Raw genomic sequence first — 25,375 nt, 5'->3', positions numbered from 1 at the left:
TCTGAACATTACCACTAACATAAGAGGGATATGTTGCCATTTTCTTCGGTAGGTGGCAGCACTTCATTAATATTTGAATTGACTCACTATGACGCATTCACATAAGTACTTTTTTTGTTCTTGAGTTAACGAAAATATTTGAAATGCAAGTGCACTTCCAACCCCAAAATGTATTGGTAGAACTTTATTGGTAGTAATATTAGGTTAATATCATTCCTGAATATTTCTATTTTTTCAGATATATAAAATCCCTTTTTCATTGAACGTCTCACCTGAATGAACTTTCGAGAACGTCATGGATGGGCGTGAGTAGTTCATCGGAAAAGCAGGGGGACATGCATCCGATTAAAATCGTTTAAACTAACATTTTCAACCACTTGGTGTAGTATATCTGGAGTTTTCAAACTAAATGATAAAATATTTATAATTTGTGTAATTTTTTTGTCCGTTATATAGCTATATAGTACGCCCAGATTAATTGTATTCCCCCCCGCTGTGAATAAACGATGGTACATTCTCTGACAGCAACGGCTGCGCTAGTCTTGCTACCCATGCCCGACCATCTCCTGAGGCACCGTGTTCATATTTTTAAACAACCAGGAGTTCGTCGTTTCTTGTCGTTTCGAGTTATTTAAGTGCTCTCGTCCTTTGTACATCGCCAAAATGTGCGCGGCCAAGAAAGGAGACTTGTCCCCTAGCGAAAAAGAGTTGTTTGACGTTATTTCGACAGGTAAGTAATCCCCCACAATGCAATGCAATGTGGCTAACACTAGTTAGCTTGTATGATACGCCACACCAAATCCTCTATTATAAACTTTTAATTTGTATTTTTTTATTGACGTTGTAGCGTTTGTAATTATAGTTATGGTTGTGTTTATAGTGGTGTAGAATACGTGGAGCTTTCGAGTCCACACAGCATTCTTGCTTATTTAGCTTCATAACTCCAACAACACTTTTAATTTTTATTATTCACCTTTATGAATTGCAGGAAATGTCCAAGAAGCTTCCAGACTTCTGGGCTGCAAAGATGTCAGAGTCAACTGCTTGGACGAAGTAAGAATATTTCATTAGACTTTTCACAGATGTAATAAGCTTAATCTTTTGAGTTTACAATTATTAGGCAACATTATTGCTGACCGAAATCAAAGTAGTGTTGGATAATCAAGCCTCCAGCTTATTTTGTGGCAAAAGAACACATTGGCCATTTTCAGTGAGCGATATGCATGTGACAAGGAGTCCTTCAAGGAGGAGGAGAAGAACCCTTCACGTCCTTTTTCAATCTCTATACCCGTGTCAAAGTCAGATGTTGGAAGCATGTTTTGTCATCTTGTTCCTCCCCGGCGCAGAACGGCATGACGCCTTTAATGCACGCCGCCTACAAGGGCAAAGCCGACATGTGCAAGCTGCTCCTGAGGCTCGGCGCCGACGTCAACTGCAACCACCACGAGCACGGATACACTGCGCTCATGTTCGCCGGACTCTCAGGTTGGTCCATGGCTAAAAAGGCGAAATGTATGCACGCCAACCACAATCGTTTTTGTTTGTGCTCACAGGGAAGACGGACATCACGTGGATGATGTTGGACGCTGGGGCTGAGACGGATGTCGTCAACTCTGTAGGCAGGACCGCAGCACAGATGGCCGCCTTTGTTGGTATGTGCCAACTAACCTTTTTTTTTTTTTTTCAAGTTACAAGTTTTCTTCTAATTATCAAAATTTCATAATTGATTTGAATCCTCTCGTCTTCCAGGTCAACACGACTGCGTGACGGTGATTAACAACTTCTTTTCTCGCGCCCGACTTGACTACTACACCAAAGTTCAGGGTCTGGAGGAGGAGCCTAAATTACCGCCTAAGCTAGCTGGACCTTTACACAAGATCATCATGACGACCAACCTCAACCCAGTTAAGGTAACAAGACAGCGTGATTAACTTCTTAGCAAACAATGTTAAAGCTGTGAAGCGAGACACGGCAGCCTCTTGTCATGCCATAATTTCTGGCGTCAGATGGTGATGTTGGTGAAGGAGAACCCTTTGCTGGCCTCGCCCTCAGCCCTGGACAAGTGTCGTCGAGTGATGGAGCTCATCTGCGAGAAGTGCATGAAGCAGCGCGACATGAACGAAGTGCTCGCCATGAAGATGCACTACATCAGCTGCGTGCTGGCCAAGTGCGCCTCCTTCCTCAACGAACGCGACGACCAGCTGGACGGACTCGTCAAGAGGTCGGCCACCGTGATTTATTACGTTTTCTCGGCAGTGTTGAAAAGCAACTTTTTGTTTCCCCCCCTCGTAGTCTTCTGAAAGGCCGAGAAAGCGACGGCTTCCCGGTGTACCAGGAAAAGTTCATCCGCGAATGCGTACGCAAGTTCCCCTACTGCGACGCCACGCTGCTGCAGCAGCTGGTGCGCAGCATCGCCCCCGTCGCCATCGTGAGTTCACCACCATATTTGGATTTCTTCTTTAGAAACACAATTAAATGGTATTTCAAGTCATTTAAATTTAGATTTCTTTCAGGGGAATGACCCCACAGCTCTATCAGTGCTGACGCAGGCCATCACGGGTCAAGTCGGCTTCATGGACGCAGAGTTCTGCACCACGTGTGGAGACAAAGGAGCCCAGAAAAGATGCTCCATCTGTAAAATGGTGAGTGCTCATTTTTATCTTGTGATTATATCCCACATTATTGAGGTAATAATATTTAGTGTGACATTTATTTAATCTTTTGAACTTTTTTTTGTCAACCAGGTGATCTACTGTGGTCAAGCGTGCCAAAAGTTGCACTGGTTCACACACAAGAAAGTCTGCAAGAAGCTTCAAGAGCAGCGAGAGCAGCACCAAGCACAAAGCAGTCAAGTCGCCGGTTGGTCTCGTCAATCACGAAAAGACACAAAGTTTTATTATACGCAATAATAATAAAAATCTTTGTGTTGCATTTCAGAGGAGAGTGAAGCAATTGAGGAGGCCTCCGAGTCCATGAAGCAGCTTAACGTGGACACCAACAGCTAGACCGAGGACACCCAAACAAGTGTGTACGCAACAAAACACGACACTCGAACACAACAAATCGAAATCGCTTGAGGCTCCGGCGGACATTTTGAGGTCGTTGCGTCCATTTTGTCCAGTGAGAAACTCTGAGTCAGTCGTAAGTGGAGCAGAGACAAAAAAAGGGACAAACTCGGGAGAACCACGACTCGACAAAATATGTACATTGTGAAATATTTATAACAGTATCATACTGTATGTGCATTTATTAATGTTACGTCAGGTTTCACTTAATAAACAAGACTTAAGGTTCATGAAAGTCTACTTGGTGAGGTGAGTTCTGGAATATTGAAATTTTTCCTTTTTATTTATTAAGTCTTTTTTTTTTTTTTTTTTGCCGTGAGATGTTTAAAAGGTGTTGGGTTCCTTCCCGGACGATCAACAATAGTTGCAATGACCATTTTAGTCCTGCCAGAGAGCAGCGTTTCACTAGAAATTCACTAAGTGCAGGTCTGTAGAGAAGGCAAAATTCTAATAAATCAAGTTTTAATTATCAACAATGTTTATTAGAAATTTGACAATACGTAAAAAATAAATAAGCGGTTTCACTTTTATTCCATCTTTATAAATATGTAAACTACTTTAAAATGCTTACTTTTTATAAACTATTATTTGCTCTTAAAAATATCTTAGAACATATCTAAAACATTTTAATTTTATTTAAAAATGTTAACAAAATAAAATATATATAAACCATATATAACCATACACTGCTTTATTTTTTAGTTTTATGTTGATAGAATACCGTAATGTAAAAATACAAAGCATATGTAGATTTTTTTTTTCTTTCAACATGCATCATACAATGAAAGAAAAGCATTAGTCTGGAGAGCATTAAAGGGACATTCCGGCAATTCCACATGTCCAAGTCAATTTATTAGTCATGGTGAAAAAACACTCCTATCAAGATGTGCAGGCGTGCTTAAGAGATGAGTGACAGTTTGCGCTTCCCACTCCATTTAAATGTGGAGCCGACCCAAAATGATTTTTTCCCTCGTCACGCTTGTAGAAGTTGTCCCACCAAAGCCTCGCTCCGCTCTCGAATCAAAGCTGACGTCAGCTCGGCCACTTTAGACAAAGATCTTGCCCAGCGTTCGGCATCCTGGGAAAGAAAAATAAAATTGTTGATATAAAAATTTCGCGAGCCATTGGACTAATAGATGAACGCACCAATTTAGACAATTTAGCGTGATGATTGAATGACTGGACTAATGTAATGATTAGTTGTTCTGATTAATGATAATGATCCGCTTTAGTTTGTGCGTGCCTTGCGTGTTCTTTTCTTCCTCCGACACATGAGAACAATTTTCCAAGTACAACGCAACCAAAACAGACGCTTTGTTTTCAAATTTTCACATCTAGACACAATCGGCCACCAAAGTCTTTTGAGGTTATTTATTTTTTTCCCATTAGGTTTTTATTGAACTCTGAACCTGACCACATTTTATTTTGAAGCAGCCATTTTAGTTTGAAGACAAACTTTACTCGGTCAACGGCGCAGTGTCAAAGTTCGACCAAACATCTTGTTTATTTTGAAGGTTCGGACAGATGAGGCTTCAACTAAGGTGCATGTGACAAGGTGTGATTGCGAAGCGTATAATTTGGCTTGACCGTGGATAATGACACGAAAAAGTCTTTAATCACAATCAGGGAAAGGAGGTTTTTTCCCCCCCGAAAAAGTTAGTTTAGTTGTAAACAATGAATCTCCGTCCCTGAGATTTAGAGATATTAAAAATGATGAGATGCTTAAAAATTAGCTAGCTAGCAGTTAGCCCCGCTAGCTTCGGCTATTCTCATCAACGCTCATCTTAAAGAGCCATTTGCATATGACAGAAGACAAAAAAAACAAAGTCAAGATCACCAAGGAGGATCAGAGAATCTTATACTCTGCGTTCAATTCCGTCCACTTCAGATAGGCAGGCAGATTTTGAATCAAGCTTCAAAGCGAAACGTTATTGAATCAAGTCGTCGTTTGCACGGTGGCACATAAATACCAAGCAGTCCGTCTCCAAAATGGGATCTTCAGGGTAGAATTACTAAACAACAACAGCGAGTGAGGCATCAAAGGGACTCAAAGTGGATGGCGGAGAGACGGGGGTACCACTCCTGACGTGGAATAAAGGGGGAACGTGATCCTCGGTGGGATTAGCGTGTCTTCATCGCTAGCCAAACAGTTTTCTGTAAATCCTCGTGATGTAAGCGCTCAAGGCTAAACGCCTCACCTGTTATTCACTTTTTAAAAAAATAAAAAAAAAATCAGATTCACTTGGTTTTTACGAGATTTGGATTGCAGTTTTTACCAGACTGCCGTACTTTCCGCCACGGAGTCCCGAGCCAGAAGTGTCATCACTGACTGGCGTGAATCTGAAGGAGTGTAACCGCAAATGCGTGTTAGAATAAACTCTTAGCACCAGGACATTTTCCGCTCATCCCCTGCCATGTCCATTATGGACTAATCCAATCTTTTTTTTTTTTATGTCCTTTCTCTTAACATGTGACTTTTACAACATTGAGATGCAGAAAAATTTGCATAGCTTAAATCAGAATGAATAATGTGGTAATTATAACTTAAAACATCTGCTAACTTATACAAAGCAGCAACGCAAACAGACAGAGCACGCAAAAAATCTTTCGCTGAAGAAACCGAGCATAGCCTATTTTTGCCAAATGAGGTGACAGCATTGTTTTAATATTCTGTAGATGGAAGATTGGGCACGAGTTTAAAAGCGAAACTATTCCCAATCATTCCCATGTGCGGCGTATACATAAACACAAGCAAAAGGCTCTTGTTATTGTTATTGATGTCGCCACACTGCAACTTTTTAACCAATGAGACTTCAATCATGGACGACTTTGGCTAGCCACAAGGCGACAGCTCTTTGAAAGGCAAAGTTGTGTGCGGAGTGGGGGGGGTCGACCACACAGCGAGTGGTCGCCCCTATCCTCAAATGCCACCAATGGACGCTTTCAAGTCCGAAAAGGTCTCTTTGGGTAATTAGGAAGTCAGCCAGTGACACTTTCCCAAGATCCCGAGGGTTCCCACTTCTTCCCCTTCATGACTAGCCAAGAGTCCCAATTAAATAACAGCTCACCAAGACTATTGGCGGGATGCCCAAACTGTGGGGCCTAGGAATTATATTTACAAAGCCTTTTTAAATTCAATCCAACATCTTCATATCTTTACGTTTGACAGTCGGACAGTTACGCACCGATTGAGTTCAGTCCCACCGTACCTCGCCATACCCCCCCCCCCCCCCCCCCCCGGAAATACATCTCGTGCCCAAGCAACCACGGATAGTTTAAGGCTTAGAAAGAAAAACGGGGTTTAGAGTTCATGCGTGTCACACGCAGCTCAGCCAATTCCTTGATGAGATGATTTACAAAGATAAGGAATTCAAAACCTTCAGTCGCAGTCGCATTAATGCCAAGGCTGATTTACGTCTGGAAAACCACTTTCCACAGGCTCTGACAGTTCTATATATACAGTATCTGATCCCTATCGGTCTCTTCAAGCTCTTCATCGGAATAGTCAAAGCCATGTGTACGCAAGTCCATCAAAAGGGGTTTTCCTTCCCCGCTCGGCGGCTCGTTTCGGAGGGTGCCATTTGGAATAAGACGGAACTTCCTCGTAACCGGCGATCGGAATCTCTGATGGATGGAGGCTTTCGATTTGGTGTTGAACGCGTCATTTATGAAGCTCGGAAATTTCCACTGGCGAATAAAAACGTTGGCTTTGTACGAGATTTGACTGGCAGGATGTCGGTTTGTTCGGCCTTGTTCATCGTCCGATGTCAATGGAAGAAGTCTGCTGGATTTTGACACGGGATTTACTGTAATTCCAGTTTTGATTTCAAAAAAAGCCTTTCACTAAAGATCTTTTGAAGTTTCTGTCTGACATACTCCGACAAACTCAGCAGTTCGTTCATCACGTTTAACGTACAGACTAGACGGCGAGGCGGTATGAACTTCGACGGGCATACCTCTCAACAAGGAGCAGAACCGCTGGATGTTTAGTTGAGGCCATACATGCAGGCCAGGAGTGTGATGGATGAAGTGACAATTCAGAATGCAAGCAAAGACACTCTAAAATGACCCTGACTTTTAGTTCCTGTACTTTTAAAACATCACGACACCCTAAACACTCAACTGCGGAAGGTATGCGAGGAGTCAGGAACAGGTGAACCGTGGTAGCTAACCGCTAAAGCAATCTACTTGGCCTTTTATCGTACTTGTGTCTTCACGACGAGGTATTCTCAAACATATCGGGAATTAGAAGTTGATGGAAATCATGTTGGGTGGCAACATCAGGATTGCCACTGCAACGTGATGTTGTGTTAGCGGTTTTTGGTGTTGACGTAGCTGCAGATCCAATCAAACCGAGACAGATTGGCATCTGGTTGCATTTGCTTTTGTCTGAACAAACATGCGGAAATGTTATTTTCCCCTTCTCGGTTGTTATAAATACAAATAAAAGAGGAAGGTGAGCATTCTTGACAACTGAGGAGCATCAGGAAAAAGTCTCTGGGTGGTCAGAAATATTTCCCAACGAGGAGGAACATACACAAATGTCACGACACTCCACTTTTGGAACCCGATTTTCCACTTGTCTGTTCTAATGCCTAAATCCAGTTCCATCTTTTTAATCTGACATATCAAAGCTGAGCAAACACAGTCTGGTATGAACCGTTCCCGGAGCCAACTTGAGGCGCTCGGGTTTCACACATCTGGAGATGTCTCGTTCAGAGAAGAGCCTGGAAGATCCATCTTGATACCATGCACATGTTCCTCATGGTTCATGTACCACTTCCGTCTCAAGACACCAACATCCTGGTCTGGTTGGGGGTGAGGGGGGATACCCTTCAAAAACACGTTTGCGGTTTCGATAAACCTTCCTCGCCATTGAACGCCAGAAGTCCATGACACATGGTGGACAACTGCAGGGATTTAGTGAACCACTGAGATACCAGTTGTCCCTAATCTCCCTTGACCCAAACCAGGCAGCAACTCCGAGGTTGCGGTGCTTAAAGATTCTTTGGCTTGGATCAGGTTTCACCTGTCTGCCTTTCAGACCTTGATGTGAACAGGTCCGGGATAATAGAGTGTCTTTCACCCGACCTGGTCTCCATTCTCCGTTGCTCTTTTCTCCCCCCCCCTTCCCCCGTGTCGGCTAATCTCCTCTCAGGTTTAGGATTTCCCGGCCGGAGAGGAAATACGGGCTTGGGTAAACATCAGGGCTCTCAGTGCGTTGATTACAAGAGCCATACATCAGTCTGACATCGGACTGACAAGTGTCTTTTCAGAAGGTGACAAGGGCGAGAGGGACTGAACGAAAGGGGGAGGGATCCTGTGACACGTATCGCCCACGTTTTCACAACAGGGTGTGACTTTTTAGGTGAGGGATCTGTTGTCAGAGAAAGAGTCTTACGGATTTCACGCCTAGTGTCCTCAGAGAGACATGGTTTACGATAAACATACCTCTTAAGTCCGATCAGTTCTTAACTCAAAACTCTCAAAATGGCGTCCAAGTGCCATCACAACTTTTTTTAAACTCCTCCAAATTGAGATTAGATGATGCTTGAAAAGCCATCAAACATCATCATCTTGGAAGTCCTTACCAAATTAACCCATCTTCTCAAAATGTCTTTTTCATATGAAACCAGACTGGACGGAAAATTAACACAAACGTCACCCTATTATTAATATGTGGCCAGAATGAACGTAAGACCTCCTCCAAGGCCAACTAATGTCTTAATTTTTGGATAGAGGCGCAAGTGTGCTGCAAATTGACCCACAAACCAAAGCACCCTGGCAGAGGTATTAAGTGGGGACTTAAAGCTCAAAATCTTCTTGACCAGTTTTCTTCTCTGCTTTCTGGAAAATTGCGATTATTGGACACAGCCAGGACTTCTGGAAAAAATGATCTCTTTGAAATAATAAAAGATTGAGATTTATGCCAATCTGTATTTTCCTACATGTCTTTCCTTGTCTCTATAATTGAGAAGGAAACCGTAACGTCCAACGTGATTGTCAAATCAAAGGCAGATTTTTTTTTTTTTAATATGAATGCACGCAAAAAATTTGAATGCCTGAAGCCCACCACTGTGTCCCTCTTGCCTGTCCTTGCGGGAATAGCGCCGGCCAACCTTCGTCGAGAGGCTGCCACCTTCGTTCTCGCCAGGAAGGCAAAAAATAACAACTGGGACATCCTGCACAACACCACAACAATTCCAGCTCAATTCCATCCCTGAGGACATCTCCAGAGATGCCTTCTGGCAGCAGCTTGGAAGCAGGAGTGGGAGGCAGCTGGTCCCTCCCTCCTGCACCATCACATCTGGGATCCAGGAGATGTCCCCATAGGAGGAGACGAACTACCTCGCCAGCAATGGACCGCACTGAACCGTTTAAGAACTGATGTTGGATCAACCAATGGGCAGAACTTCTTGGTGTGGGCTTTGGTGCCAGTTGCAAAAACGTCTCCATTGCGACTTCTCAGCCAGTGAGATTTGTAGATCGATTCGGTTTCTCCGTTGCGTTTACAAAAGCAGATGTGAGCACAGAGAAGACAACTTCTTCATCTTGTCCTTTTTTTTTTTTGAGGGGGGAACAAAATGTCACTTTGAGTCACGCAGCAGTTTTGATTTATGAAGACAAATCAGCCTCATTTGTCCTACTGTCAAAGCCTGTCTTTGAACATCCCGCGCCCCCAAAAGGTCCCGGTTTAACTTGATGTGAACCTTGCGGTCCGATAATTCCGTAATAATTACCGAGCGATGAGTTTGAGATCTGAGGTCGACCGCATGATTTCCGATCGTTCTCACGACATATGTTGAGGTCAAAGTGAACCGACGTCTTTCTCGACAGCTTGTTTACGGAGTTATCTCATGGATTCGCTTTTCAAGAACCTTAAATGGCTGCTTCAAACCAAAACATTCCTGCATTCCTTCTTGACACTTTTTGTGGGTCTCCTCATGATAAACATACCCACCAAACTTCATGTTGCTAATTCAAACTGTCTTCAGAAACTGAATTATGTTTTAATACCAGACTACGTGATTTGTTTTGGACCTAAGAATGACATTGATAAAAAACAGCGACAGGCATTCTATCTAGAAAAGACTCAGCAAAATAAATCATGTATAAAAGAGCTGTTTCGTTTGGCTGCTCTTTAAAAAAAAAAAAGATACATTGCTCAGGAACAATGGGAAAAATCAGACATGAAAGCTTTTTACCTTTGACTGCTGCACGTGGACGCCGTACAAGAGAATATTCCGGCGCTTAGCTGCTAATGCTAACTCTGCAAAGGTTGTCGGTTCAATCGCCCATCGGTCCGGAGTGCTTACATGGACCTGTTTAAAAAAAAAAAATTGTATTCCACCTCTGGTACCCAAACTCTTTCATTTCAATCAAATTTTTTCAGACAAAACATTCGAACCGCAACGAGGAGGTCGCTATGGCACCAGCATTTTTCTCAGATTGCTAACATCTGACCAAAGCTGTGATAACTAACTCCTCACCAAAATGACAACCACTGGGTGAAGAAGCGTTTGTCCGGTTCTCTCCACTGCTGCAAACGTGGTTTCCACTTTAGCCAAATCAGAAACATTCATCTAGAAAAAAAAATAAAGATAACATCTTTAAGAGCAGATGTGATAGTTCTGTGTTAAGCAGCCAAATAATACATTTGTTTGAACACACAAAAATGTAAACATACAGAAAATTGGATGAAGTTCCAGGTCTTGAGCAGATACCTGACGTTGTCTCCCGTCACATCTGGGATGATGTTCAGCTTCTGGAAGAAACATATAAACATCTCAAGCTCTTTTTGTCACCACCTGAATTATCACCCGTTTAATTCTTTTGCGTTCTGTTTGGCCTTGGCGAAGGAAACGCGTGACGAGAGAAGATGTCAGTCAAACGCGGTCCTTCGCCTTCGCGCCCCTCGGCAAATAAACACGGACTAAAAGCACTCAACATCTGGCACGGTCATTCTCACTTCTGGATAACGCCAACTAAAATGGAAAACGCATGTCCGAAAGCAAAATTTTGCAGCTCTTGTCCAGTCATTTTCAGAACCGGTAACTTTAATCCAACTGGTTTAAATCATGTGACTTCTGTCAGCTTGTCGGTAACATGAGCTAGCTAAGGAACGAAGGCCGACCGTACCACAATTAATCAAACAAAAGTGCGGTCCGGTTCAGTAAATGTGACGGCCATCTGCTTTTCCCGCATGCGTACAGTCACACTTCATTACTTGTGCGACCACAGACAGGCCCAGTTGTTTCGCTAGCGGACCACCCGGATGACGCTCATGTTAACACGATGCTCCGCGACACGGACATGATGGTGGATCCCATTTACGTACTATTTGAGTTTCGAGGCTACAAAAGGCTTCGTGGAGGGAGTCGGCCAGCCGGCTCGCATGCGAACATCCGTCTGTGATCACGCAGGCTGATTGAGTTAGCGTGTCTGGAAGAACAACACGAGTACACCAAATTAAGCCTTCTCGAAATTTGGAAAATAAAATACTACGTAGCTCACCTTTGACGACAGACTCCGCAGCGGCCAAGTCTCGTTTGTAGGTGACCTGAATTCAGTATGAATGTTTTATTTCGAACATTAAAAAAAAGGAAATAAAAGAAAAAAGTAAAATACAGAAAATAACTCAATAGAACATAAAAAAGAATTATAATTTTCCCCTTTATAATAAACTCATATTTCTTCAAAAAGGAATAGAAAGAAGCCTATCAAATTATATCAAATTAAATCCTTAAATTGGAAATTAATGTGAGCAAGTCACCTTCCATAACGTGGGCGGGCCTTCGATGAGTTTGGCGTTAGTGGCGCAATACCGCAGCACCAGATGGAGACACTCGGTACCAAAGTCAAAGTCAGCTTCGGTACACTGAGGAGGGAACCAAAATAATTGACACTTGGTTTTATTTTTAAATCAGAATACCGTATTTTCCTGACTATAAGGCGCACCTAAAACCCTCAAATTTTCTCAAAAGCCGCCTTATAGTCCAGTGTGCCTTATATATGGAACAAATTCCGGCCTGTGGGCCAAATGTGTTATGTGATATTAACATTATTGATATATTGTTATTGTTTTCACTATTTCAAGTTATTATATTGTGATTGTATTAATGGTGCGCCTTATATATGGACAAAGTTTTAAAATGGGCCATTCATTGAAGGTGCGCCTTATAGTCCGGTGCGCCTTATAGTCCGGAAAATACGGTACTTGTGAGACGAGGCGCCGCTGTAAAAATCGTGTTTAAAAGTGTGTGAGTTGGTAAGTTTGAAACGAGTTCACAGTTTTACAAAGTGACCCAGACAAGAGAAAGTGGCCAAATACTTAATAGGCATTAAATTACACAGCACTCAAACACAAAACAGGATCTAAAGCACATCAAAAGAGAGCAAAATAATGTCTGCTCGTGCATCATCCCGTTGTCTTGTGAAAACACTCGGGCCGACAGTGTGTGTCTGCTGATATTTCACCAAAGCGTCTCGCTAATCTGGCGCCTTTCATCCTACTGTCGTCATCAGAGGAACACAATGAAAACATCATCATTGGCGGCATTCACTTTTCTTGGCCAGATGTGATATTTTCCACCAAAGAGACTCAAGTCTGTCTTGGGGTGCTCAAAATACGGCTCGGGGGTTTTAATATGGCCCACCGTAAAAAAAAAAAAAAAATGCACTTATCGAGTTTACGTACTTTCTGATAGGCTCTATGGATGATGTTGTACTTGAAGGCCTGAGGCATCTCGCTGGCTCTGTACTTAGCTCGCTCCAGCGAGTGGTCCAGGAAGCCCTCTGACGTGGTGGCGATCACCGTGGAGACGAGCGGTCGGATCGCCCCTGATGCCTGGGGCGGTTAGAGGAAAACACGAATCTAATTTGTCGTCTGTTTAGTTATTTATCACTGGTCATACAAAACTACTCACGCCATGTTCCCGGGCGGCCATGGTTATTTGATACAGGAAGTCCTCCTCCACAAAAGGCCGCACAGCATCATGGATGATGACAACCTTGTTCTCCTGCGTCTCTCCCTCCTTTTCTTCACTTAGAGCCATGACTCCATTACAAATGGACCTGTGACGCGTGCAGCCGCCCGCCACCACCCGAACTTTGGTGTGCTGGAAGCGCCCAACGATGTCCGTCATCAGGTCCATGTTTTCTTGGGCCACGACAACCACGATGCTGCAGATCCATGATACCCTGCGAGGACATCCCATTTTCACCTATCTCTTTTGACATTTTACAGCATCCTGAGATGGCTGACATTTTTTAAAATCGAATTCCCCTTTCAAATGTGTCCCTTATCTTAGCTAAATAATTAGCAGGATTAGTTTATGATAATAACTTTATAATGGGAGCAGTTGGTTGTCAATCTAACAGAAGCGGGTCTCGTCATTGGTCCAGATAGAAATAGGGGCGGGGCTAAAGCTGGTCGCATAACAGACACATGCAGCATGGCAACATGTCTGCACAAATGTGCATGCAATTTTTGATTCTTGGAAATATTTTGGCAAAGCTACGCCATAGCCATTACCTGGAAACTGTTTTAAATCGTTAAACAGTCATATTCCTGCAAAAATTTTGTAATTCTAGTGTTTAGCGTGAGTTATGAACCACTGACTCGACTTGCACCGTTTAATACACCAACATACGAACGAACTTTCCCATTTTTTAAAAATGTATGCAAACCTCTCAAAAGCCTGAATGGTGTAGCTTATGAGCGGTCGGCCAAGTAGCAAGCAGAACTGTTTAGGTGTTTGCAGTCCGGTTCTCTCTCCGCTACCTCCAGCAGGAAGAACCACACACACCGGGAAATCTACACCAACTGTGACCGCTCCGAGATTGTTCTTCTCGGGTTGGCTGGAAAGGAAAGTCTCAGGATGTTCGGGCCGGTCCGATTCCTCCATCATTTCCTGGGTGGAATATCACGATAGAACATTCCCGATAAAGGAGGTATGGATGGATTTCTAACTTGGATTATTGTGGAGCTTGAATTTCAGCTCAATATTTTACTTCCGCCCTACACATTCAAAATAAAAGTAGTTCGGGGCTCATAATATTAGTACGATACTTTATATGCATCTTCTTGTTCTATATTTATGTGTGTCAATCATTATTTGTTTGCTTTGTGTAATAAGTACTGATATATTCAAATAAAATAACCATTTGGCATAAAATCAGCATAGAATGACAAACCTAGAATTCAATAGGATGAAAACTATATCCGGTACTTTGGAAGAAACAAAGTAAGAGCTGTGGATAAATAAACTAGAAAATGTAGTTAGTAGCAACAAAAATGTATGATTTCCGCTTAAAATTAAGTGAATTCAGGGAACTTTACATTATACACACAAAGCGGATTGGCGGATGTTCTCGCGAGATTCCGGTCGTATCATTGAATTACGTACATCTCGCGAGATGTTTGGACGCTTGTCTGTCAAAAATGACCTTTTAGTCTTGGTTGATGATATTTACTGGTTGACTTGGAATATGAACAATTATATGATAATAATAATAATTATTATTATTTTTAATAATTAATGACTCTATTCTGGAATATTGTGCATAACTGAAGTCTCACGAGATGGTAGAAATCTTAAATTGACTAATGAGTTAACCATGGACTTGACTCATTTAACTTTGTTCTTTTGTGTTTAAAATGCATTATGTAATTTACATGTGTGTTTGGGAAAATCAATCCGACTTTCATTTTCTGATTTAAAACTTTATTGGCAAAGCTTTTCTACGCATTACAGCCACATGGAATATATTACATAATTATTTATATACACACGGTTGTAGGAGGAAAAACAAAATTGGAAAGAAAAGTCCAATTTTGACATATACACAAATGTGGTTTAAACAGGTAGTTGGAATTTAAGATGGAGAAACTTGGAAATATTCCAACTTGGAAACCTTAAATAGTAAATAATGGAAATTTACTGGGAATTAAGGATCATATTTATGAACATTTTATTTCGTCATAAGCAGACATCCATGCAAAATTCCCATCCTTTAAAAATACCTGTGAATTCACATGAATTATTGTCAAAAGTTTCCAAATTCCTGAAATTTTGCAACCTTATTATTTTACTGGTGTTGGACAGCAAAAACACAAATACATGACTACATGGGACAATGCATGTTTTATCTCAATACAGTTTCTGTTCACATTATTTAAATGGCAAGGAAGTCCTTAGATCTCCTCCAGTTTGGCATAAATCAAGTCCAGCCTTTTGAGCGACGCCATAATCCACAGATTTTTTTCATCATGACCTTTCGTGTACTTCCAGGTGGCAAAGGCTTGAGCAGACAATTGTTTGAGTTTTGTTTTGTTATAACCTTAGCCTTTTTGGAGAATTTCTGGTATTGCAACCCCAATTTTTTGTTTTTTTTAGTTCATTCTGCCACCTGTAAGTATCCCGCCCTGCCTGTTGTTTACAAACATAATGAAAGAATCTATTGGCAAGGCCTCAAAGCCTCCACTCCTCATGGTGCAGTCTGGTGCCAATTTTGGCTCATGTGCTTCTTTCCCATCACCTTCCTGCTCTTGGACTTGTGCGGGATTAGCGTCTGGGGTGGCGTCAGAAGCCCAAACTTATTCCCCGACTCATTGTGCTGCCTGGAGAACCTCTTGCACTTACAGGAGGTAACCACGGTGATTTTGTAGGTTCTAGTGCTGCCGTCCTGGCACTGCAGACGGATACGCTGAGTACGGGTTTTATCGTTGACGCAACGCCAGTCCTGGCCGCTGCTGTTAGCCGCGCTATGGCGAGTCCAGAATTTTTTGTACTGCCGGGCGCCGCCGATCCAGTTGTGAAGCATCTGAGCCGGGAGACACTCGCCAGCGCACACCAGCTCCTTAATGGGGTGGATGCTGGTGCAGTGGCCGTCTGAGATGTACTTGGTGGACCTCAGCTCTCTGCAGCCCATCTGGCTTCGCTCTGAGGGAACATTGGAGTTTTTAAGACAACAGCTCACTTTAGTCATCTCTCTCCTGGCTGCTTAAGTCCCATATGGCTTCGTCATTAATAAAAACTCTGACATGGTAGATTCGAGGCCTGCTGGAAAATGTGAACATTTGGGACTATTTGTTGTTGAGATTCCACAAAAAAAAAAGTAGGCCTTCTTCAGGCAGCTAACTATAACAAAAGTAATGTTTTCCTTTTTCCTGAATTTTGCTGCAGGCTACAAATTGTCCCCTGCTGTAATTGAAGCCGGCATCCATTGACAACATCACACACCTTCTTGACAATGGCTCCCTTTCCGTGACAGCGTTTGATGAATAGAGAGTGACTTCACCACATGTTATGACATCAAGTGGGTTTCAAATTGTTTTTTTTTAAATTCATTTTTATTTTCCCCCTTTTTAATTCCATTAGAAATTCACATTACTTAAAGTAAGAGAACTTGTGGTGTGTGCTAGTACTGCATTATCAAATTAATTAGGAGTTTAAAATACTATTATCTGTTGACTAATTGTTTTTAGCGACCTCTAGTGTTCTAGGCGCCCTAAGCAGGTGCTTTGTTGGCTTTTTAAAAGGACTTAGTTATAAAAACTTCTTTAAAAAAATCTTTGCATTATCTCTTTTAAAAAAGCAAAAAAAAAAGAAAAAGAAAAGTTGAACCATTTAGTCATTTTAGAAGTCAAGGTTCTCAATCATCTCATCTTACCTCTTCTGTCCTGTCCCGCCGCTCTCCCACCGGCCCGAGCCCGGTTCAGGGATACATTTCCCGGCTTTGCATCCTCCTGGGGTGGGCCGACGTGAAGGAAGAGGCTTCCCGCATGCTCGGTGGCGTCGTTGTTGAGGGCCTGGCTGCTCCTCAGCAGGATGCAAAATAAAAGCAGTGAGTTGGAGAAGGACTTGTGGTGCATGGTGGAAGAAGAGGAGGAGAGAGTTAGAAATGAAGAGAAGGATGCTGCAGCTGGTTTTATACGGAGGAGGGGTTTTAAGGTGCTTCACTATCTTGGAGTACACCCACTTCTTGGATTTAATTTTAGAAGCAAACAGACAGACTTGATAAATATTAATGAAGGTGCACTAATGCTAACATGAATTGTGAAACGCCTTGGGAAGGCTAACGTAAATTAGCATGGCTTTTATGATATTTATGATTATTTATTATAGTGATTGAGAATTTGTGAGTCTATGAACCAAAGGTTCCAAAAGTACAAAAGGTCCAGTGAGGATAAACTTTTTTTTAATGACATATTTAGTTCATAAAATAATTAAATAAGCAAGCATCCATCTATTCATCCACATAGCTATTGTCTACCCATCTACATATCTATTCTATTTTTTTTCCTGAATGACGGGACGTATGTTTATTTCTGCGACAACAGCGACCCCTGCTGGTCAATTGTATTATTTTATTCTTATAGTTGTTTTGGCAGTTTCTGTCCACAAGGTGGCGATATTGTACTTCTCATCGTGGGGCCATTACGGAAACCATCATTTATTTTTCACGACGGAGTGAAGAGCCCATAAATAAAAAAGCCAAATAAATTTTATAGTGATGTTTTGAATGATTAAGTATTCTGCATCTTAAAAGATGTTTTGTCTTCGGGGTTTTACAAAATATTCTGTCCTCTACTCACTACACTACACATAAATTATATAAATTAATGATATTATATTAAAATGCGTTAGTGTGTCTTTGTTTTCCGATGATAAATAGTCGCAATGAACGCATCACACAAACAACAGCAGAGTTTGAATTGCTATATACAATATTTGTACATATTGTTATTTTTTTCTCTTCAATCTCGCCTGAATGTTCCCACCCAAATATTTCTTCAAATCCAGAGAACTCCTAAGGGCCAAATGAATTCCACATTTTTCAACTCCCATTGCTGTCACTGCTCCATCCGCACCTCATTTATGTTCTATATGCTTTAAATGTGCAATTTTTTTACATCATATTTCATATTCTTTATGCCTACAATCTACCATATTTGTGTAAAATTAATGTTGCCTGTGCTTTAATGTACCAAAACATCTTTTTTCTAGCATATTCATTTGTCATCATAACTAATATCCCAATGTAAAGTATGCATATAAATGATACATAATGTTTTATCCATATTATTTAATCTGCCTCATCGTTTCTCCTCATACCTTCTGGCCTTGTCCTCCACGTGGCTTGTCCCCAGGGGTCCTGAGCGGTTCTGTGGCGGTCCACAAAGTGTATAGCGGCCAGTGGTGTCGGGTTCTGCTTCACCGCAGAGGGTCCGGACCCGGTAAGACGCGGGCCTCGTGGTGTAGCGGTTGGCATAGTTGACCCGGTCTGGGTTAGACTCCGGATTTCGTGCATAGTTTGGTGACTGACGACATTCCGGGATTGGAGGTCAGAACCTCGGCTGCGAAAATATACTGCTAATACATGAAAAAGAACATATTTATTTATTTATTGTCCTTTTTTTTGTTATACTTTATGACATTCCAGTTTCTGTATTTTCTCCACAGCCATTTGACTGCAGATATGTAAATATTTGTATTACCCTTGGGATTTCTCAAGTGCTAGCTAATGCTAGCTTAGCTGAATAGGATTTCTTACAAACATGAAAATAAGTTGTTTATTGTTGTTGCCTTTGTTTGATTTTCAAGTTTTGGAGCACAAAATTTGCATCTCTTCCAAGTCAGTGTAATAATGACACCGCAGAGACCAATCCTGGATGATCTTTCCCATGAACAGGCTTGCAATGCCCCCCCCCTCCCTTTTTTTTTTTACCCCACCCATTATCCGTAGAGGATAAAAAAAAACAAGACTGTCAACTCCATTTCACGAAACAAATATTCTAGCGTGTAAATGTAGGTCGGCTCTTCTGATCTCGTGACTTCTCATCCTTCCTCTGCCCCTCATTGGTTGTTTTGTCACGGTGATGGTGGCCCGTGCATCCAACTTCCCTCCCAAATTGTCTACCCCGACCACAAGCCGCCGGTTGTCCCACAAATCCTTTTTTTTTTCTTCTTCTTCTCCCTTCCCTTCCCTCCACATCCGTCATGTCTTCATTGCCCAGCTGGGTGTAGACCCGCATTTAGGTCATTTCCTCCCGCTTGGACCGGGGCGAGCCGTCAATGGCACGGGCCGCCAGATTGGAAGCCCTGGGTTGCCAGATTGGGGACCCAGTTAATGTAATTAGAGAGTGGAGGAAAGAGGCCCGATGGGGCCTGTGGCGTTTGCAGCAAAAAAAAAAAAATAGTGCAGTAATGTCTGAGGAGCTAATTCTTCCGAAGCGGGAGCCAGCGGCACGCTGTACTGCAGACGGCCGCAAACTTTACAAATAGAGGTGGCAAAAGTACGCCGAGCCGCTGCACGAAAAGGACGATAAAAAAAAAAAAAAGAAGTCAAACCCTTTGTTTCATTTTATGGTATGGGGAAATTTTACGATCCCCATTCTTCAGATGGCGTAGTCGTCTGTGGCACGGAGCGAATTTGATAATGAGGGGAGACGGCGGCGTGGGAGGCCCCCCCCCCCCTCCCCAACCCACCCAACCACAACCCGACCCGTTAAAAAAGCTCTGCTAAATCGAGCCGTAGAAGTCAGCCAGGTTATTGCTCCTCACTTGACCTCGCCTTAGATGACACACACTGTAAGTTGCCTTAAGTTCACTTCGGCCTTCTCTCGGGCGTCCATGTTGGAACGTTTACAAGGATCTTTTTTCAGACCCCGCGTACACAAATCACAGCTTGTACGCACAAGGCCTAACGCTGACCAGAAAATTGGCCGGCAGGTTTATAGGGCGACGGCGTGAACTTGCACACAAACAAATAAAATGCGTATTAACCGTTTTGTACTTCATACGATTCCTGCCTCGAAAAATCTCCAATGCTGCATTTACACTTTGTTCCCAGTGGCCACAAAATTGATTTTTTTTTTTTCTTCATCTCTCTATTGCTAAGTTTTCTCACAGCCTATCATGATATCCGTAACAGGCCATGTGGGGAAGGGGCTGCAGAGTCCCGGAGGCACACAGCAGTTCAGCTCGCGGTCTATCACTCATGCCAGCACTTTCCCCCCCCTCCTGACTTGTCACATTCTGAAGAGGTTCCTCACTTGTTATTCTCTTTCTATGGAAGTCCATGAAACTCTGGCTCCAGAGTTGGCATCAGCGAGGGAGGGGTGGAGGTGTGTGTGTGTAAATGTGTGTATATTGTTGTCACGAAAAAAAAGGCAGCAGATGCGGCGAGGAAAGCATCCAAAAAAAGGCGGGTTACTTTTTTTTTTTTTTTTTTCTCAAACCCCAAGAGGGCTTTTTCCTTCCTCGACTAAGCTTCTTTCTTTCTTGTGGAGAGCAAGAAGAATGCGGTCCATTTTTCCATCAGCGCCGATGTTTACAGGGGGAAACGTTACGCCGATGTGGCGAAGATTTACGACTTATTTACTTACGCTCGCCATCTTTTGTTGCTCTGATCACTTTCGATGCTTTGTATCCTGTACGGAGGCCTAAGTGAGTTGTGGGTTTTGTTGCACAACGCTTTTGTGTGTGTGTGTGATGATTGTAATCAGAATCCAAAAGATCAACACATCTTGCTTGTGTAACACTTCATTAGCAGAGAAAATGGACCGATTATCACTGATAGATGGTCAAAGAGCATTGATTCTTTGTTTTGGAAAGTACCACCACAAAAAAATGTTTTAAAATAACAAGAAGGATCTATTTATTCACATGATACCCCCCCCCCTCATGAATTTGGAATTAAATTGAATTCTTATTTCCTGATGTGACCCCCATACTAGCTTATGCTAAGGAAATTAGCATATTAGCAATCCTTGTAGTTGTGTATAATGATTGACACATGGACTAGCTTGGAAAATGGTAAAAAAAAAAAATGGACGTATTTCTCTGTGTGTGTGCTATGCAAGTCGTGCAAATGTGAATCAAATTAGCAACACGATATTCGAGTCGTAAAGTGTTATTTATTTATTCAGCGTCAAAATGATTGCGACTAATGAAGCCAACATTTCCCAGTAGGATTTTTTTTTGTACTGTTTGAGCAACAGTGGGGGATTTTACACTCTCCCAAAAATGCAGAGGATTGCCAGGGAATTCCAAAATTCTCCCACTCCCACTTATTTTTTTTTTCTCCATATTCCTTGTCATTCCTTCCAATACGTGAAAATCCACAATGTGAGAGGTCACAACAACTTATTTTATTTAATAGATGTTGGCAAAAAAAAAATTCCAAAATCCGCCTACTCCCACTTCTGATTGCTTGTCATTTATTTTTATTTTTTTTTTTGACGGGAGTACACGTTAGACAAATTGAGACGTCCAGTTGCTTTTCATATGGAAAAGTGTGTGGGATCTTCCCACACGGGGTTCAGGAATCTCTATTGTTTCCTGCTGCATGATGAACATCACGCTCCTGTCAGGCTCCAGGCGTCGCTTCCTTACTCTTTTCCTTCGCCGTATTGCAAAAAAAAAAAAATGGAGAATACATTGTTGGAAGTTGCTGTCATCTGTACGAGGAGATAATTTAAGGCTCGGAAGCAGTTGAAGACAATGGGAAGGGGGGGGAAGAACATGAAGTTATTCTTTTTATGCTCGTTTTATGACAGTTGGACCGTAGTTTGGATTATAAAAAAGTTGTGGGAGACAGGAAGGAGTGGGAATGAAGGAATAAAGAAGTATTGTTGTGGAAAGCCCAACCTTGTTTACAACATTACGGCTTCCTAATTTAAGCGCGGTCACATGGTAATGACATGCAGAATGTTTATGGAGGCTTCGTGTCACATCAAATGAAGACTAACTATGAGCACTTAGCTCCGGAAACAAGATGAAATGTGTTGTGGTTGTTTGGTAGTAAAGGATGCAATGCGTTGTGGCTAGCGTTGGGCCACATGGGCTTAAAATGAAGTCTGACTTTTGCGAAATGTGTTTTTTTTTTTCCCCTTTCGCTTTAAAAAAGACATTTGAGAATGACATTTATCAGAATAGCTGAAAATGGCGTTTGTTTTTCACTTTGAAAGTGAAATTTGATGTTTCCGGTTGTGTTAGCTTTAAGCTAGCAGATGTACAGTTTATGGTTTGTCAAATATTTTAAATCATTTTTGACCTTCCCTTTAAAAAAGACATTTGAGAATGACATTGTTCAGAATAGCTGAAAATGTTGCCTTTTGTTTTTCACTTTGAAAGTGAAATTTGACGTTTCCAGTTAGCTTTAAGCTAGCAGACTCACAATTTGTGGTTTGGCAAATATTTTGGTGTTGAACTATAAAATGTCTTTTGTTTTATTCTTTGCTTGTATGTTGCTGCTCCATCTGTGATAAAATAAAAGCTGTTTGAAGGCTTATAATTACTGTAGCAGCTATGCTAATTTTTATTAGCTTACATTTAATGGTGGTACTTGGAGAGCTAAATACTTTTTGATGTGAGAAGTTAGAGAATCACTGATGTCGAATAAGCGTAATAGGCTCTTGGATGCTTTTCGTCCCAAAGCGTGACTGCGGCTTTCTACCCACACGGGTTCCTTCAGGGCCACTGTCATGTGTGCATGGTTTCCAACAGGAAGTCCAACCCCTCTCCTCCTCCTCCTTTTGTTTTAATGAAGCCCACGGGAGGTTCTGGAAAACCCTGGAACTGAACGTGGCCTATCCCATCCAAACCGCCTCCTCTCGCATGGTAACAAACACACCCTCTGGACTTACCCGTTTTTGCGGACGGTCGCTATGGCGACAGCCGGCGGACTGAGAGTACGACTTCCGCAGATGTGGCGACGACAGAAATCTTTGCTCATTTGCAACCTAGGACTTCCATCTTTTAATTTGATGGCGGTCATCCAATTAATTTCCTTAAAGAATTAAATTCAAATATTTCGAAATTAAACCTTTTAAACTATTTCCTTGAATTTGACACCTGTTGTTTATATCATGCTAACATCTTGACGATCTCTGATTTTTTCTTCAAACTTTTTTGAGTCACCTGAACTTCAAAGTATGCTGTTAGATGCCCTATTTAACCCCGACTGCAGGTTTTTATGCGTCTATATCCTCCCATTGTCCCAGCCATGCGTCACGCATCTCTTTTTTTAAAGGACTCTCCTAATTGGGCAACGGCGTGGAATTGTTCTGGACCGCAGCTTGACTCGGGAGGGGGAAATGCTTGGGAACGACAGCGGAGCAAGAAGCGAAGCTCAAGTCGTCCCTTGAGTGGGTGCGGGGGTGAAAAAATATGCAAGAGGGGGCGGGGGGCGTCCGAGAGCTAAATCTGACTGACACCGAGCAACAATAACCCTTGAACCCACGGCCCGTTGGGGTGTGGTACTGTTTATTTGCAGGCGGATAAATGTCAAGCAAACATTTGTGCTTCCCAAACAGAGCTGACTGGTGGGCCGAGAAGAAATATAGCCGGGGAAAATGACTTTGCTGTAAAAATAGACGTCGTAGGCCGCCATTGACAGACGCTTCAATCAATTAATCAATTGGCTAGATTTGGCGATTTAATATTTTTTTGGGGGTCACAAATGTTTTTGGGTTTCTCATGTAAAAAAAAGAATGTGAAGAAATAAACTGCTTTTTATGAAGTATATGAAGTTGATAGGCAGGTGAGAAGGTGAGGAGTGTCAAATTTTTGTGGTTATTTGTCTAGACGGCGTGTATGACGATGATGTCATCATAGCTAATCTGCTAATAAGAGTGATAAGCATGAAATGTATATCCAGTTTTATCAGAGGCAGACCTGCTACCACAAAAAAAAAAAAGGTCTGACCTTAAGTCAAACCACCTGTAGATGTCAACTTGACACCTGTGCAACATCTGAGGTCGATTGGTTACTGAAGTTCTGAACATGGCGTCGTTGGTTATTTGATCGGCTAGTTAGTGTTAGTTGGTGACTTACTTGCTGTTTAGTTTGTTGGTGGTTTGGTGAGTTTTTGGCTGATTGTTTAGACAATTAGTCAGTTTGTTAATTAATTAGTTAGCTAGCTAGCTAGTTAATTGGTTACTGGTATGTTATTTACTTGGTTGGTTTATTATTCAGCTGGTTTCTGGTTAAATCTAGCTAGTTGTTAATTGGGAACTGGTATGTTATTTGCTTGGTTGGTTTATTATCCAGCTGGTTTCTAGTTAAACTGTTCATTAGCTAATTAGTTAGCTAACTAGATAGTTAATTGGTTACTGGTATGTTATTTGCTTGGTTGGTTTAGTATTCAGCTGGTATCTGGTTAAATCTAGCTAGTTGTTAATTGGTAATTGGTATGTTATTTACTTGGTTGGTTTATTATCCAGCTGGTTTCTAGTTAAACTGTTCATTAGCTAATTAGTTAGCTAACTAGATAGTTAATTGGTTACTGGTATGTTATTTGCTTGGTTGGTTTAGTATTCAGCTGGTATCTGGTTAAATCTAGCTAGTTGTTAATTGGTAATTGGTATGTTATTTGCTTGGTTGGTTTATTATCCTGCTGGTTTCTAGTTAAACTGTTTATTAGCTAATTTATCAGTTGGGCTGTTGGTTGTTTACAATTCAACGTATTTGTTGGCTAAGTTCAAGTAAAGAGCAAAGTTGCTTGATGTCATCATGGAAAAAAATGTGCTGTATTTTAATTTGAAAGCTTTTAGCCAGCTTTGTTGGATCCTTCCACAAAGCAGAGGAAGCTTGAAAAGCAAATGAAGCCATTAAATCCTAAAACGGTGACTTCACTCGCCCGAATGGTTTAGCTTAGCGTACCTCCGGAGGGACACAGCGTAGTGTACCGGTGACTAAAGTGGCCCCAAAAGGACGTGTGGCGCTGCCGGGTGGGTCCGCTAGGCCACATGAAAGTTGGCCTGGTTCACTTCAACCATATTGGGACGTGTGAAGTGTTTCCCCACCTGGCGCGAGCTCGGAAAGGCGTGGACACATTCGGTCTGGCCGGAAACGGGTTCAGCAACACGTGTGTGCGCGCCTGGCGGTAAACCGGTGCCCCCGGTCGCCTCGGTGCCCCGGGCGCCCGGCCCGTTTTGGTTTTGGCGGTCGCGAGCCGGTCCGGATTTAAATAGAGGTTTTAGTGCGGTGACCCCGAGTTTGCTCGGCGAAAGCCTCTGTGGAGCATCACAACAAACGTCTGCATGAGTTCATTTATAGAGCATGATGTCACAAAAAAGTTGAATTAAATTGGAAAAAAATGAAATTTTGATAGATTAAAATTCATAATGGAAGGGGACCATATTTACTGACACAGAAATATTGAAATAACTAAATGGTATTTTAAATATCTGCAAAATATTGAGGGTACAAACAAAGAACTGAGCTGACGTGCATGATAAATTCACTCAGCTGGAGTTCAGAAGAAGAACGAAAAAGAGTTCAAGCTGACTGGACCTCACC

At 42.1% G+C, this 25,375-nt stretch overlaps 3 protein-coding genes across 6 annotated transcripts; 1 reads left to right on the top strand and 2 right to left on the bottom strand.

Annotated features, from left to right (window-relative positions):
• Positions 1-329: 329 nt before the first annotated feature.
• ankmy2a (ankyrin repeat and MYND domain containing 2a) lies at positions 330-14,135 on the top strand. Of its 3 annotated transcripts, none has more exons than XM_049729690.2 (11): positions 330-730; positions 989-1,053; positions 1,347-1,485; positions 1,554-1,652; positions 1,750-1,910; positions 2,007-2,221; positions 2,293-2,428; positions 2,514-2,642; positions 2,745-2,859; positions 2,938-3,024; positions 13,115-14,135. In XM_049729690.2, the coding sequence occupies exons 1-10, from the start codon at positions 664-666 to the stop codon at positions 3,003-3,005; spliced, it is 1,194 nt and encodes a 397-aa protein (XP_049585647.1). In that variant the 5' UTR covers positions 330-663; the 3' UTR covers positions 3,006-3,024; positions 13,115-14,135. The 3 variants fall into 3 exon arrangements, with proteins under 3 accessions (XP_049585647.1, XP_049585648.1, XP_049585646.1); XM_049729691.2 differs by lacking the exon at positions 13,115-14,135 and adding an exon at positions 9,174-10,185; XM_049729689.2 differs by lacking the exon at positions 13,115-14,135 and having other exon boundaries at positions 332-730; positions 2,938-3,305.
• Positions 3,740-13,975, bottom strand: crppa (CDP-L-ribitol pyrophosphorylase A). Of its 2 annotated transcripts, XM_049729671.1 has the most exons (10): positions 13,755-13,975; positions 12,992-13,265; positions 12,763-12,912; positions 11,839-11,943; positions 11,580-11,625; positions 11,404-11,507; positions 10,753-10,830; positions 10,556-10,648; positions 10,271-10,387; positions 3,740-4,143 (listed from the first exon to the last, which is right to left on the bottom strand). In XM_049729671.1, exons 1-10 carry the CDS (start codon positions 13,973-13,975, stop codon positions 4,039-4,041), a joined length of 1,293 nt encoding a protein of 430 aa, XP_049585628.1. In that variant the 3' UTR covers positions 3,740-4,038. The 2 variants fall into 2 exon arrangements, with proteins under 2 accessions (XP_049585628.1, XP_049585627.1); XM_049729670.1 differs by having other exon boundaries at positions 11,404-11,625.
• A 1,286-nt stretch (positions 14,136-15,421) lies between the features above and the next one.
• sostdc1a (sclerostin domain containing 1a) lies at positions 15,422-16,997 on the bottom strand. The gene is made up of 2 exons (XM_049729701.2): positions 16,740-16,997; positions 15,422-16,009 (listed from the first exon to the last, which is right to left on the bottom strand). Exons 1-2 carry the CDS (start codon positions 16,939-16,941, stop codon positions 15,555-15,557), a joined length of 657 nt encoding a protein of 218 aa, XP_049585658.1. The 5' UTR covers positions 16,942-16,997; the 3' UTR covers positions 15,422-15,554.
• Positions 16,998-25,375: the final 8,378 nt, after the last annotated feature.

Source organism: Syngnathus scovelli, chromosome 9 (genome assembly GCF_024217435.2).
Source record: "Syngnathus scovelli strain Florida chromosome 9, RoL_Ssco_1.2, whole genome shotgun sequence".
In the NCBI taxonomy this organism is placed as follows: domain Eukaryota; kingdom Metazoa; phylum Chordata; class Actinopteri; order Syngnathiformes; family Syngnathidae; genus Syngnathus; species Syngnathus scovelli.
This window is presented reverse-complemented; position numbering and strand designations above follow the sequence as displayed.

Coding starts and splice junctions, on each gene's coding strand:
- crppa (XM_049729670.1), bottom strand. CDS start 13,975: ATGATGGAGGAATCGGACCGGCCCGAACATCCTGAGACTTTCCTTTCC. Junction 11,626..11,838: donor GCCCGCCCACGTTATGGAAG/GTGACTTGCTCA, acceptor TACTGAATTCAG/GTCACCTACAAACGAGACTT. Junction 4,144..10,270: donor TCCACGTGCAGCAGTCAAAG/GTAAAAAGCTTT, acceptor TTTCTTTCCCAG/GATGCCGAACGCTGGGCAAG.
- sostdc1a (XM_049729701.2), bottom strand. CDS start 16,941: ATGCACCACAAGTCCTTCTCCAACTCACTGCTTTTATTTTGCATCCTG. Junction 16,010..16,739: donor GGCGGGACAGGACAGAAGAG/GTAAGATGAGAT, acceptor ATGTTCCCTCAG/AGCGAAGCCAGATGGGCTGC.
- ankmy2a (XM_049729690.2), top strand. CDS start 664: ATGTGCGCGGCCAAGAAAGGAGACTTGTCCCCTAGCGAAAAAGAGTTG. Junction 731..988: donor GTTTGACGTTATTTCGACAG/GTAAGTAATCCC, acceptor TATGAATTGCAG/GAAATGTCCAAGAAGCTTCC. Junction 2,643..2,744: donor GATGCTCCATCTGTAAAATG/GTGAGTGCTCAT, acceptor TTTGTCAACCAG/GTGATCTACTGTGGTCAAGC.